Raw genomic sequence first — 15,178 nt, 5'->3', positions numbered from 1 at the left:
GGAAAGAACTAAGTTAAGGATATTTTACTTCATTTCTTAGAAATTCATTTACGTAAAAGAAAATGCTTATTAAAACTTATTCAGTGATCAAGGATAATTTTGGATATGATGTTTTGCTTTTAATAATGTTTTTTCTATGTTAAGTAAATTATACATGCAATTTTAAACCTACCGCAACTTCATTAGTATCTCCATGCTCAAAATATTCCTGTATGATTGGTGTTAAAGTCTTCTCAAATGCTGTTTCATCCAAAGGCAAAACTACAGTTTCATAAACACAGTTTTCCTAGGAAGGGAAGGAGAAAAAATTACAAATTAATGAATAAAATGCTAAATAAAATGAAATTTGGTTTATAATTTTATATTCCAGGGCCCCTGGGTGGCTCAGTCAGGTAAGTGTCCAACTTGATTTCAGCGCAGGTCATGACCTCACGGTGGTGAGATCAAGCCACAAAACGGGCTCTGTGCTGGGCACGGAGCCTGCCTATGACTCTCCCTCTCTCTCCCTCTCTTTCTCTCTCTCTCCCTCCCCCTCTCCCTCTGCCCTTCCTCTGTTCACATACACACTATAAATAACTACTTTTATGTTCTAACTGTATATCCCAATGAATTTTATATTCCATCCTCATTCAGGACAAGAAAAAGATGTGCTACATGCTTTGAACACTGATACTAAAATAGAATCCATGTCATTTTTTTTTTTTTTTACAAATCTATGAATAAAACTAACAGTTTAGAACTACTAACGACAGCAAATATGACTTGCTCCCAACCCCCCATATCTTAATTTTTTTTTTTACCTCTCATAATACCAGTCCTTCAGTGACCAAGAAGCTTAAGATGACTTCCTATCATACCTACTGTTTTCATTAAAACTTCACTTTAAAAAAAAAAAATGAAGGAACCAAAGATTTCATGATTAATATTATAATAAAAGTCTTTGTAACAAGAATCAATGCTATAGTGACTAAAAAATCTCTAAGAAAAAGCATTATTCAACAGAAATTTCAAAAAACAAGGAAATTCATGTCTATTAATTTTCTATCTCCCTTCTCCTCTGGAAAAAGGCCAGAAATGTTTATGTGCAACTTGTGACTAGTTTTAGTCTCACTTGAAAGACTGTATGTTAAGATTAGGATATATAGGGGCACCTGGGTGGCTCAGTTGGTTAAGCATCTGACTTGATTTCAGCTCAGTCGTTATTTATCTCGCGGTTCGTGAGTTCAAGCCCCACTGCAGGCTCTGCCTTGACAGCTCTGTCACTCTCCCTCTCTCTCTCAAAATAAATAAATAAACTTAAAAAAAAATATTTCCATGTCCAACAATTAGCTAAAACAAACAAGTATATACAAATAATATGCAATAAAAACAATCTATCATATGCTCTGATAATTTCCTATCTAAAATTTTTATCACCATGCAAAGACAGTTCTTTAGAAAAGATATCATAACGTCTGGGATTTGTTTCAAAATAATCCAGAGCATGGGGGGGTGGGAGTGGTGCATGCAGGAGGGATATAAGAGGAAGAGTAAACAGAGGTACAGTATACAATAAGACTGCCTATGAATTATTAATTATTGAAGTCAGTAAAGCTGGGAGAGGAGTACAAGCAGTTTCATTATACTATTCTACTTTTGTAAGCTACACATTTTCCATTAAAAATATAAATATATAGGAGCTCTTGGCTGGCTCAGTCGACGGAGTGTGCAACTCTTGATCTTGGGGGCTGTACATTTAAGCCCCATGGTGGGTGTAGAGATTACTTAGAAATTAAGTTTTTAAAAAAATAAAAATAAAATATATGTATATGTTCATTATAAAATCTATTAAAAACTTACATTCTCATCAATGGACCTAAGTGAAATAAGACTGAGAAAGACAAATATCATATGATTTCACTCATATGTGGAATCTAAAAAAGTAAATAAATAAACAAACAAAATAAATCAGACCTGCAAACACAAACTGACAGTTGCCAGAGAGGAGGGGCAAGATTGATGAAGGGGAGTGGGAAATACATGCTTCCAGTTATGGAATGAGTAAGTCATGGGAATAAAAGGCACAGCATAAGGAAGAAAAACAAAACTTACATTCTCATATTGAAGACATTTATGTTCCCAAAATAAAATTTACCATAAGGTTATCATCCTAAACAGTAATATTTAAAAGGAACCTAATACCTATTAACTCTTTTATGATATTCAAAATAATATCTATTTTTCTCGATTTTCATTACTATAGAAATTATATTAACTCAACAGAATTTACTGAAAAATAACCAGCTTGATAATCCTAAGTGAATCTGTAAAGACCTACTTTTGACTCACTTTAGAAATGAAGGGAAAATTTATCACTATCAATTAATTTGGTTTCCTAATCCAAAATTTACCTAACAGTCTGAGAGTACTGAGTATATGTATGATTTACATATAGATACTAATGTGTGTGTATACACACGTATGTGTTACACATATGTATACACACACATTATATATATACACACACATATATACACACATGCTACAAATCATATATATATGATTGACAGGCACAGAGTATAGATATGGAACGTAGGACCTGACAAACGTATGAGTAAACTACAAACATGAAGGTGAAAAATTTATAAGCATTTTAAACATGGATTTTAAAAAGGAAGTAAAACACTGATACCTGGTCATCATCATAGTTAGGATCTTTCACATCCACCTCCTCCACATCATATACCTGTCCAGGTGTACCCCAGACACCTTTGCCTCCTGCTCCACCTGAAAAAGTTTAGAATTGAGAAAGAAAAGAACACAAAGTTCATAGTTCATAAAGTTTAGTTGAAATCTGAAATAATTCTAGATATTCAGATATTAAGTAACAGTTAAAAACTGAATTTTAATTTCTATGCTAATTTTTTTCCAGTTGAGTTATACTTTAAATTTTTTACTCAGATCACTTTTTCAGTAATGATTAGATATTATATATTTTATAACCTATTTCCAAAACATCAAGTTGAAATAGCTTATAAAGTTAAAACTAAAAAGGCAGATGCTTTAAAAGCAAAAATGAAACCAAAAAAGAACAGAAAAATAGCTGTATCAGGGACCCCAAGGGGCCATGATACTGTATGTAGCTGAGCTCTAAATTTTATTGGACATTTCATAAGGCCAAAACAACAATATGTTGAGCCAGTAAGATGTGGCATAGGAAACTTAACAAGGGAAAAATTATTTAACAAAAAGCAGTTTCCACTGTTAAGTGTTTCAAAGTCAACCTTTTTTTTAAGGTTTATTTATTTGGGGGGCAGGGGGGAGTGGCAGAGAGGGAGACAGAGAATCTGAAGCAGGCTCCACACTGTCAGCGCAAAGCCCAAAGCAGGGCTCAACCCCACAAACTGTGAGATCATGAACTGCGCCGAAGTCGGACACTAAACCAACTGAGCCACCCAAGTGCCCGTTTATTTTCTTTTAATTAATTATCTTGAGAGAGACAGACAGACAGACAGACTGCGTGCACAGGGGAGGAGCAGAGAGAAAGAATCCCAAGCAGGCTCAGCGGTGCCAGCGTAGAGCCTGAAGTGCTCAATCCCACAAACAATGAGATCATGACCTGAGCTGAAATCAAGAGTCAGAGGCTTAACAGACTAAGCCACTCAGGCACCCCTCAAATACTCTTTAAATATAAATGTACACGTTAAACTATACTTGACAACTGGCAATATGTTACAAATGACTAAGCTATTTAAGCATTAACTGCACTTATCTTTATTTCTCTGTACTTCTATATGCAAACTGACCAGTTGAAGTTTAACAATTCCAACTTTCAAAGTGGTTTTTCTACATAAACTGAAATGTTTTTGTAAGTCTCAACATATTGCATTATTTTTAAAGAATTTTTCAGTATCACCAATTATTTTTAGGTTGTATTTTTATACCAAGAGTATAATCCCTGCCACTAGAACAAAACAGAATCTGGTTACTAGGATTCATTTTTATCCAACCAATGGTTGTAGAGCCATTCAACAAGAATAACAGTTTTTGGCAGATCACAAAAAGATTTTACAAGATTCCTAGGCTACAAATTGAAGTTCCCACCATTCAGAAACTAGTGAAATCTCCAAATTACATCAAAATCCTACCATAGACCAAAACTAACAGACCCCTTATCAACAAATATTTAAATATATGCAATTACTCCAGGCCCTGGAAATAGCAGTGAAACAGACCAATCCACTTCAGTTTTCAAAAGAGAGCAAAACACAACTTGGGTGGTGCCTGGCTGGCTCAGTGGGTAGAGCATCTTAACTCTTGATCTCAAGCTGTAAGTTCGAGCCCTATGTTGGGTGAGAGACTACTTACAAAATAAAATCTTTTAATCAACCAACCAACCAACCAATCACTCAAAGAGAACTCAAAACCAGATCTATAAAATTATTCAAATTCTGATCCAGAGGGGCGCCTAGGTAGCTCAGTTAAAGTTAGGTAACTGACTCTTGGTCTCGGTTCAGATCATGATCTCACCATTCTTGGTTCACGAGCTGGAGCCCCTGCATTGGGATTCCCCCCCCCCCCCCCACCTCCTCCCCTGCTTGCTCGAGTGCTTCCAAAATAAACTTAAAAAAAAAAAAAAAAATTCTGGGGGCACCTGGGTGGCTCAGTTAAGCCTCCAACTTCAGCTCAGGTCATGGCCTCACAGTTCATGAGTTCAAGCCCCACATCATGCTCTGTGGTGACAGCTCAGAGCCTGGAGCCTGCTTTGGATTCTGTGTTTCCCTCTCTCTCTGCTGCTCCCCCACTCATATTGTGTCTCTCTCGCTCTCAAAAATAAACATTTTAAAAATTTTTTAAAAATTCTGATCCAGATATTAGCAATCCAATTTATATCTATCATGTATTCTTAACAAAGGACATAATTATATTCATTAGATAATTGGTATAATGAATCTTTTTTTTTTTTTTTTTAACTTTTACAAGTTAAGTAATCTCTGCCCCCAATATTGGGCTCAAACTCATGACCCTGAGATCAAGTGTCACATACTCCACTGACTGAGCCAGCCAGGTACCCCAGGTATGATGAATTTCTGACCCTACTTTTAAGCAAAGTTAGAGAATACATGCACAATTCATAACTGTACAAAACATCCATGTATATTTTGTTGAAAAGAAAGTTCTGCTCAAGAAACTGAATCTCAAGAAAAAAGGCTCAACTTAAAAACAAGTGGGATGGTCCTCAGATTATTACTTTGTAAAAACATATACACAAATCATAACCTCTTACACCATCATTGTTTAAATTTCTCATATTCCTAGAACAAGGAAACCATAGTATAAGAACCAGGTAATATTGTTTTGTTTGCTTCTGTGGAAATGGAACACACCAACCTTTCTTTGGCAGTCCCCTTCCTTTCCCAGATCTGGATCGCCTATCTAGCAACCTTCCCTTTGGACTGGTTGGTACAGTTACTCCACTTCTAAGGGCTTCACTTCCATTATCACTGACTGAATCGCCTCTGCCAGAGTCCCGGGATGAGTTTTTCCTCAGGCGCCTTTTTGCCTTGGCATTAATTCTAGCTTCATTAATGGAGGATGCCGAAATCCAATTTCCATTTATCTCATTTTTTATTTCCTCAGTCCCAGCATTTTCTTCATCACCAGAAAAGAGAGAGTCACTTAAATTATCAGGATCTTAAAGAGGAAAATGAAGAAAGAAAATTCTAAGTAAGTACTTTAACCATTCACTGTCATACCAGTTATAGTCATAAGTTACCTTAAGTTGAATCACATGAAATTACATTTTTTAGGTCAGTAACAAGTCACATATTGGAAATTTCACATGATTCAATCTAATAAATGACAACTAAACAGGATTACTTTTCACGTTATCATAGAAAATAAACTAAGACAGTGAATTTTAATGAGCAAAGTTTAATGTTATCTCATATGTTTAGAAATAAAATTTTATGTTAATATACAACCACAAATAAATCCTTTAGACTTCTGTGAGCTAAGGGAGTTAAGCAATTGGAGATAGTAAGAAAAGACTAAGAATCTTGAGAGGAGAGATAAACTAATATTTAGAGAATGCCTATTATTTATCAGGCACTGTGCTGGGCGTTCTGTCATTTACCCACAAGTTTGAGAACTATTTATTACATACTGGATCTTTACTACAGATAAGGAAACTAAGACTGAGAGTGTTTAAATACCTTGCCAAACACCTCCTGATTAATTATAGATACTTAGGAAATATTCTAATCCAAAGAACCTGAAAGATACTTGGCAAATAAATGATCACATAATATTACTGAGCTGAACCATTGAGGCTTCATTGCTCTGAAAGATAACGCTTGCTTTTAAAGCTTTAATTCACCTCTCCAAACCTGACTTGTATTACTTACCATCTTCTGAAAATCTTCCAGCCTATGTAAGATTTGTACATTATCCCCTGAAAGACAGCAACATATCTGGAGTTCCCAATGGTCCTGCTTAGAATGTCATCCTCATTGCTGTTTTCACTTATCAAAATCTTTTAGGATATACTCAAGTTTTATTTCCTTCACATAACTTTCCTAACAATTCTAGCCACAATAACACTAATGCCCACACTCTATTCATTCACCACATTACAGAAACCACTTTGTTATTTCTATTTATGCAGGAGTCTTGCTTTTCCAAATAAGTCACAAGCCTCAAAAGAGGAACCATGCCTTTACCTGTACTTCTTTGTACCCTCAGCACCTGAGTATCCTTCATACTAACAACTCAAATGTCCACGGAGATACCTGGCTTTGCTCTAAAAAACTCAGAAAGCTACTGAATTAGGTACCCTTGGGGCAGAGTTTTGTTTGTTATGGCTAAGTCAAGTCAGAGTTGAATCTCTCAAGTGGTTTTAAACATTCCTAAATGTAATTAGGCTGTGTCAAGTCCATGTGTATAGACTTTAACATGTCTTAATATGTTGAAGCTGAAAATTTCTTAAGTCAACCTATAAAAAACATAGATGTGTTAAAATCTTTATAATTCTTAAAAAAATTTTTTTTAATTAAAAAAAAATCTTTATAATTCTTAACAAAAAAGTATGAAAGTTAAGAACACTGTGATAATCAAAAACAAACAACAACATTAAATAGAGTCCATCATTAGTCTCTGTGCTTTCCAACCATTCTCCAAACTGCATGGAAATGGATTCTGTAAAACATGCCCCCAGTGAAAACCCTTTGAAGGTTTTCCCACTAGTTCAAAATAAAGTTTAAACTCATTATCTTGTAACTTAACATCCTACATAATCTTGCCCCTGCTTATGTCACCAGAATAACTGCTGACCACTACCACATTCAAATGGTCAGAGCTTAGACTGATATCATATGCAGTGATGGAGAGATTGGTTTAGCAGAGGAATACAGAATATATAAGGAAAAAGAGGAAGTATAAAGTGAGAGACCAGCTAAGAAAATGTTGCAATAATTCATTCACTAACTGAAAAGAGCAAGGGTAGTAACTTTGGGTTAAATAAAGTGACACTTAAAGAAAAATAAAGGACTTTTAAACAGAATAAAGAAGCATGAAATGAAGTCTTAAAAGTTTTCAGATGGGAAGTCAGTGTTAGAGGGTGAGTGTAAGACATCATCATAACCATCATCATAACTGAACTACTATACTACAACTACTAGCAACAGTCATAGTCACAGCAGTAGTGCAACTTCTTTTGTCATTATCGTCACCATTGTTACCACTAGATACCAGGTTCTATGGTAGGCACTCTACATACGTGATCTATCATCTTCACAAAGCTCTATAACAAAGCTGTTTATCCTCAATTTACAGATGGAAGATGTTTCATAGAAAAGTCACATATCTAAAAAGGATTATGGCCAGTATTCAAATCCACGCTTAAATATCAGATGATTATAACTGTAGAAAATACAGAGCTAGAGTACAGCAGAGTAGTGACAGCTAAAGACACAGGACAAGGGAGTGGTTATAAGAGAGAAAAGCAGAAGAGGAAGGAGAAAAAAAAGACCAGAGATCAGACAAGTTAAATGGAATTTCAAGTAACAGTAGGTAATTGAAGAAAACATTAAACATTTACCTGTAACATATTGCTTTCATTATTCTACAATTAAGGCAAACCACCAAACTCATCCAGAAGATAAAGGACCTCAAATTATAATAAACTGCTTTAAACTGTCCCTTGGAGTCCTAAGTATTCAATTTAAACATCATTTCCTACAATTGGATTTCTTTTCAACTATTTTAATATCCTTTCAAATATGTTTGTATGACTGCAGCAGAACATATCTAGGTATATTTTATATATTAGACCTTATAATTTTTAATTCATGTTTCTATCAATTACTCATTTATATTTCACTATTCATACTTACCTAGGTTTAGGGTTCCATAACCACTATTGATCTGACTTTAAAAAAACCAAAATTCAAAAGATGAAAAATCTCACCATTCAGAATATTTCAAAATCCTACTTAACTCTACAAAGATTAGTCTGAAAGCTATAAGTATATTTTAAGTTGTCTGAAGTTACTCAGCATTTGGACAAATATTCTACAAAACCATTTTTATGGAAAATAAGGAAAATACCATAGGTAATTTATAATAAATTACTAGGAAAGAAATCAAAGAAATCAATAACAGTTTATATTGCAGAAACCACTAACTAGTTCATTTGAAAATATTAATGAGGAAGTTCACTATTCTTCTCCATTCTGTAGCACATAGTTTATTATAAACAGTGGAAAGTTAGAATGTATGGAATGTGAAAAGATGGGCAGAAAAGAACATGTGAAGAATTTCTACAAAAATAAGAATCACAAACTTGATTTTTTAAAACAATACAACTTACTTGTAGCATAATAAGATGGCTTTTAAAGTAAAGATGGTTTTAGTATTATGTTTTCATAAAATTTGGTATGACCTCAAACTTTCTCACAATATAGTCAAGGTTCAAAATATTCTTACTTACCTGTGGGGTTTACATTCAGTATCTGCTCATTTTCTACATCCATTGTTTCTTAATGTCACTTGCACTGATTGAATTACTAATGGAAGTCTTCCCTTGGGATCTATTTCCTTAAAAAGAAAAAAAAACCTTCAACATCTTCCAAACTGATAGAATTAAGGTAAATTCAATTTACTTAATCACATTGTAAAAAAAAATAAAACCAGCACATAATTTTTTTTTTAAATTTTTTAGATGTTTTAATTTATCTTTGAGAGACAGAGAAAGACATAGCACTAGTCAGGGAAGAGCAGAGAGGGAGACACAGAATCTGAAGCAGGCTTCAGGCTGTGACCTGTCAGCACAGAGCCCAACACAGGGCTTGAACTCACGAACCACCACATCATGACCTGAGCCGAGATTGGACACTTAACCAACTGAGCCACCCAGGGGCCCCAGCACATAATTTTTTTTTAACATTTATTTATGAGAGAGAGAGAGGGAGAGAGAGAGAGAGAGAGCGTGTATGTGTGTGTGAGTGAGCAGGGGAGAGGAAGAGAGACAGGGGAACAGGCGATCCAAAGCAGACGTCACATTGACAGCAAAGAGCCTGATGTGGGGCTCGAACTCACAAACCATGAGATCATGACCTGAGCCAAACTAAGCCACCCAGGCTCCCCTAATTTCATTTTTTTTTTAATTTTTTTTAACGTTTATTTATTTTTGAGACAGAGAGAGACAGAGCGTGAACAGGGGAGGGGCAGAGAGAGAGGGAGACACAGAATCTGAAACAGGCTCCAGGCTCTGAGCTGTCAGCACAGAGCCTGACGCGGGGCTGGAACTCACAGACTGTGAGATCATGACCTGAGCCGAAGTCGGACGCTTAACCAACCGAGCCACCCAGGCGCCCCTCCCCTAATTTCATTTTTAAAAAAAGAGCTCTCTTTACTTTGAAAAACAGTTTACCACAATTAACATTTGGTTTCAATCTTCCTGACAAGTGTATCTGTGTCCAAAATAACCCTCCATACTTCTGAATGTGCCAAAGCACCCCTCTAACTTGAAGATGTATTTGCTATACATGGTTATTTCAAGTTAAAGCAGCATATACATACTCCAAATTTTTCAGGACTACCAGTCCTCATAATTAATCTGATGTACATAATATTGTATAGTTCACTACCAATGAATTGAGAACTACTACAAAACGCAAGCAACAGTTTTGGTTAATCAAGCATATCACAGGATTCTGTTCTTTATCACACAACACATCTGAAGGCAGATACAGCTGACATTTCATCACCCAGGTGTCTATAATTAGCATTATAAGACTTTGGGAGAAATTTTTAATGGTGTTTTCTATAATAAGAGTATTTTCATAATCAGGGCACCTAGGTGGATCAGTTGGTTAAGCGTCTGACTTCAGCTCCGGTCGTGATCTCACCATCCATGAGTTCGAGCCCTACATTGGGCTCTGTGCTGACAGCTCTGAACCTGGAGCCTGCTGCAGATTCTGTGTCTCCCTCTCTCTCTGCCCCTCCCCCCCCCCACTGTCTCTGTCTCTGAAGAATGAATAAACCTTTAAAAAATTTTTTAAAGAAAAAAGAGTATTTTCATAATCTGAAAACCCCATTCTTATTTTTTAAAATTTTTAAAGATTTTAAAGAAATTTCTACAGACCCAATGGGGCTCAAACTTACAACCCTGAGATCAAGAGTCACATCCTCTAGGGGTGCCTGTGGCTCAGGTGGTTGGGCATCCGACTTTGGCTCAAGTCATGATCTCACAGTCCATGGGTTCGAGCCCCGTGTGGGGCTCTGTGCTGACAGCTCAGAGCCTGGAGCCTGTTTCAGATTCTGTGTCTCCCTCTCTCTCTGCCCCTCCCTTGCTCATGCTCTGTCTCAAAAATAAATAAAAATATTTTTTAAAAAATTAAAAGAAAAAAAAAAAAGAGAGTCACATGCTCTACTGAGCCAGCCAGGTGCACCCCTCCTATTCTCCTTAAAAAAAAAAAAAAAAAAAAAATGTGCCTAGGGGCGCCTGGGTGGCTCAGTCAGTTAAGCAGCTTAAGCTCAGGCTCTTTTTTTTTTTTTTTTTTTAAAGCATCAGGCTCTTGATTTCAGCTCAGGTCATGATCCCACAGTTTGTGAGTCTAAGCCCCATGTCGGGCTCCACACTGACGGTGTGGAGCCTGCTTGGGATTCTCTCTTTCCCTTTCTCTGCCCTTCCCCTGCTCACACACATTCTCTCACTATCTCTCAAGAATAAATAAAATAATTTTTTAAAAAACTTGACTATTTAAAAAAGGAGTAAGTACAATGGTAGTAGCAACTCAGTATTTTAGACCTTAGCTTCAAAATGACTTAAAAATTATTAATGCTGTAAGGTGTTGAAACCAGTTACCTTTAACTTAGTGATATAAATCTAATGTTACATGAAAGACTAGCAAAATATATTTCATGAAAACTATTACCAGAAGGTATAACCAAATATGATTTTAGAATCTCTCTGTAACTATTTTTCAAATAGTGGTTTATAGTACTTAACCATTGATCTGTTCAAATCACATAAGTTAGATATAAGCCCTTCCAGTCATTTATAATCATTTCACGAGCAGTGTGCTTTAAGATATGCACAAATTAATGAAAAAGACTAATAAACTAATTAAAGGAAAGTCTTTCTCAAATAACCTACTATAAGACTCATTTTAAGATAATAATATATGATGCCTCCTGGGACTCAACTTTTTTTTAAGTGAACTTTTCCCCCAACATGGGGCTCAAACTCAGGATTCCAAGATCAAGAGTTGCATGCTGCACTGAACTGAGCCAGTGAGGCACCCCTCAACTGACTTTTAAATTCCTCAATATATCGTTTTAACATCTCAAAAGTTTGTAGCCCCTTTGCTCCAGAAAAGGGTATTATTTTGTAAAACAAGAATAAACACACCTTAATGCTAAAATGGTAAACTTCTGAATATGGCATAATCCTTAGGCTACTAAGATGCTATATTGCTTCAGAAGAAAATGGGGTGATCGCTCTCTAATTCTATTCAGAATAAACAGATTCTACATAATGATCTTTCTAATATCATAATTTCCAGCAACTCTGGATTTAAGGGGGAAAATGAATCTTAAAGATATGTATATAGAGATACATATAAATATATGCACAAAAATAGTTTGTAAACCTAAACATATAGTGTTCTCCGTGTCTTAAAATTTCTCATATCTCACTTCAGTATATGGGTTACATGACACAGAAAAGTGAAAGTGTCCTATGATGTGTGTACGAGCTTTTTAATAGAATTAGATTAGGAAGTCTTTTTCATACTTGATGCAAGTATGATCATTGACAGGACACTTTCTGCAGAACCTTGCTACTAAAGGAAATTATTATAACTAATATTTATAAAGCCTTTTATAATTCACAGAGAATTTTACATGCATCATTTCATGTACTTCTCAGAACTTTGAGGTTTCCATTTTGCACACAACCAAATTCAAAGAAGGTAGTTAATCTGTCCAGAGAGAGACAGCTGCTCAATGGAAGAACCAGAATTAGAAACCAGACCTTTTCAATCCAGTACTGCTTGCACAAGTTCAATATAAGATTTTAATATATCACAAGAAGATTCTTTTTTAGGGCTAACAGAAGCTTATTAAAACACAGACTTATTAAAGTCTTTGGGGCTAACAGACAGAAGCTTATTAAAACACAGTATTTAAAGATACTACTTTAAATACTACTTTCCAAACACTAAAAATAGTATTTATTTAAACTATTACACAGAAGACATTCAGTTAGTCAAAGAAAATTATTAGGTAATGACTATCATCTATAACTTACCATATTTGTTTTTATTAAGTAATCCTAACCCAAAAAAAAAGTGTTGTCTGTGTCTTTAGGCAATGGTAACACAATCAAGAACTCAGTCACACTTGATAGCAACACAGACATTTTAAGAATTTAGAAAAGGATAAAAATACATTACATGTTTTTCCTCTCTTCAATTCGTGGAGCTTTTTTCCAGTTTACTTAACAATCCTTAAGATTTTTGCCCCAAAGTTAACAAAAATATAAAGCAACAACTCCAAAAGCCACATCCTTCATACTAAACAATAAAATTTTGAATAAAAAAACAAAACTCTACATATAAGTTGAGCAAAACTAAGGCTAGCATTAAACAATTTTCATTTCTTCAATAGTTTTACAGAAAAATATACTCAGAAGTATTCAATTGCCAAGACATTCCCTAAAAGACAGAGCCTCACCTCCCCCCCTGGCCCAAAATCTGTTCCCTGAAATACACCCCACAAACCACTCTGACATTTTCTGGAGTCAAGTTTAGGCCATATGCTAACCAGAAAATTATTTGTATTCATTCCAGGGCCACAATCACAGCTAATTAGCAACTTAAAATCAGCTAAAAGTATTCAACCACAATGATGCAAAAGCAAGCACTGCAGAAAATATCAAAGTGTCCTGTATTTTCGCACTCCCAGAAACTATTTTCCCTTTCTCATTACTACAACAGAAAAAAAAAAAAAAATTAAAATATAATTCAAAGATCCCTGCTGAGATTGTAAGGAATTTAAGAAACCTATAATGAAGGAAGGTTAATGGCACAAATACGAATAATTAAACTCAGAACACATCTGCAGTGCTCCCTTTTTAGAAGAGTATATGAAGGTTTCTAAAAAGCCTCACATTAGTAAGAATGCCCAAATCGTAAAACTTAGCAGAAAAAATACAAAACAGGCGGTGACTCTTTTTTTTTTTTTTTTTGTCTTCCACACGAAGCCGCATTTTTGATCATTTTACTCATTGTAGATCCTGCACAGTTGCTGGTTCCATAACCAGTTCTCAAGGGCATACGAACAGGAGATACTGACTTCTGCAGTTAGTTTTTGAAGCTCCAGAGGAGTGGGGGGGCGGGGGACCCCTTCTCGTGTACATTGCAGAACCGAATTGACAAATGCAGCAGACTCGGCCTGCGCTTCACAGAAAGAGGGCTCCCTTCCTGTCTTTGTTTTCCCTGGGAGATTTTCACTTGAACTAAAAAAGCGCCCCTTTGCCCCAAGTCCGCGCAGGGCCGGGGAGGCGGGCACGTGTCCGCCTCCCAGCGGCCCCTCCCGCAGCGGCTGGCCCTCCTCCCCGCCGCGGGTGCAGGCCGGGACCCCGCGGGCCCTAGTCCAGGCAGGCCCCAGGGGCTGCTGGACCGCAGCGGGGCGGGCCTGGGCTCCGGGTTGCGGGCCGAGGGCCAGGGTCGGCGATCGCCGAGCGGGGAACCGCGTCTTCAGGGGGGCCCCCCAAGGGACGCCGGGGGGGGGGGGGGGTTGGGGAAGGCGCGAACCTTCCTCACAGGATTTCAGTCAGGCCAGAAAGACGTCTCCCAACGCCCTCCCCTCAAAATAAAAATGAAAACTCGGCCTTCTCGAGGATGAGGAGTAGTCCCTCGCTGGCGAGCGCCCCGCGCACCCCGCTACGCGGGAGGGGATGCAGGAGGGGGCGGGCCCGCGCCACCGCGCTCCGGGCCCGGGCCCAGAAGGAGGGAACAGGGGCCCGCCCTCCGCCGCCCGGGCGTTGGGGCGGCCGCGGCCCTACTTGCGGGGTTCCGAAGAGGAGGCCGGACCCTCGCCCACCCGGCCGGGACTCGGCCGCGGCCTCACGCCCCCTCCCCCTCCCAACGTGCGGCTGCCTCAAGAGGAGACGGAGCTGAGGGAGAGGACGCAGTCGTCCCGGGAGTGCGAGCCGCCCCGCTGGTACTGACCCCTCGGGCCGCTGCCGCCGCTTGCCCAGGTCCTCTGTCCGCCGCCCCAAACCCCGCTGCTCAGCCTCTGCCGCCGCCTCGGAGCGTCTCTGCCCCCTCTCGCTCTGTTTGTTTTTGTTTTGTTCTACCCAGTAACACGGGGGCGAGAGAGCGGCGTTTATTGGTCAAAGCGAGGAGGTCCGCTGGCCAATCGCGGCGGTGGAGCGGGAGCAGAGGAGGAAAAGGGAGGGAAGTGAAACGTGGAAAGCCGGGCTGGGGCTCCGGAGGGCGCATGCGCACCTGACTCCTGGGACAGGCTGGAGTGGGAGCCGGGCGGGAAGCTGGAGGCGGGAGGTTGGGAGGCGCCGCCAGATGGAAGCGTAGGCGAAAAGGCAGTGCTCTGGGGTGAGGACTAGGCTGAGGCTGCCTTGACCCGCTCACCCTTTCCTCTTACAGGGTAGTCAGCAATCTCGCCTGAATGT

The 15,178-nt window shown here is 38.2% G+C and overlaps 1 protein-coding gene across 1 annotated transcript in view; it reads right to left on the bottom strand.

The window, feature by feature from the left end:
* The window catches only part of PDCD4 (programmed cell death 4), a 28,438-nt gene extending 13,584 nt beyond the window's left edge, over positions 1-14,854 (bottom strand). Inside the window, exons 1-5 of the mRNA XM_042908157.1 lie at positions 14,718-14,854; positions 8,969-9,075; positions 5,371-5,673; positions 2,672-2,766; positions 173-286 (exon numbers count right to left, since the gene is read on the bottom strand). Coding sequence (XP_042764091.1) covers positions 173-286; positions 2,672-2,766; positions 5,371-5,673; positions 8,969-9,011 — 555 coding nt within the window. The 5' untranslated portion in view covers positions 9,012-9,075; positions 14,718-14,854. The remainder of the gene's footprint in view (positions 1-172; positions 287-2,671; positions 2,767-5,370; positions 5,674-8,968; positions 9,076-14,717) is intronic.
* Between the last annotated feature and the right edge of the window lie 324 nt (positions 14,855-15,178).

This window comes from Panthera leo, chromosome D2 (assembly GCF_018350215.1).
Source record: "Panthera leo isolate Ple1 chromosome D2, P.leo_Ple1_pat1.1, whole genome shotgun sequence".
NCBI lineage: Eukaryota > Metazoa > Chordata > Mammalia > Carnivora > Felidae > Panthera > Panthera leo.
The sequence above is the reverse complement of the archived record's forward strand: the minus strand, read 5'-3'. Positions and strand labels throughout refer to the sequence as shown.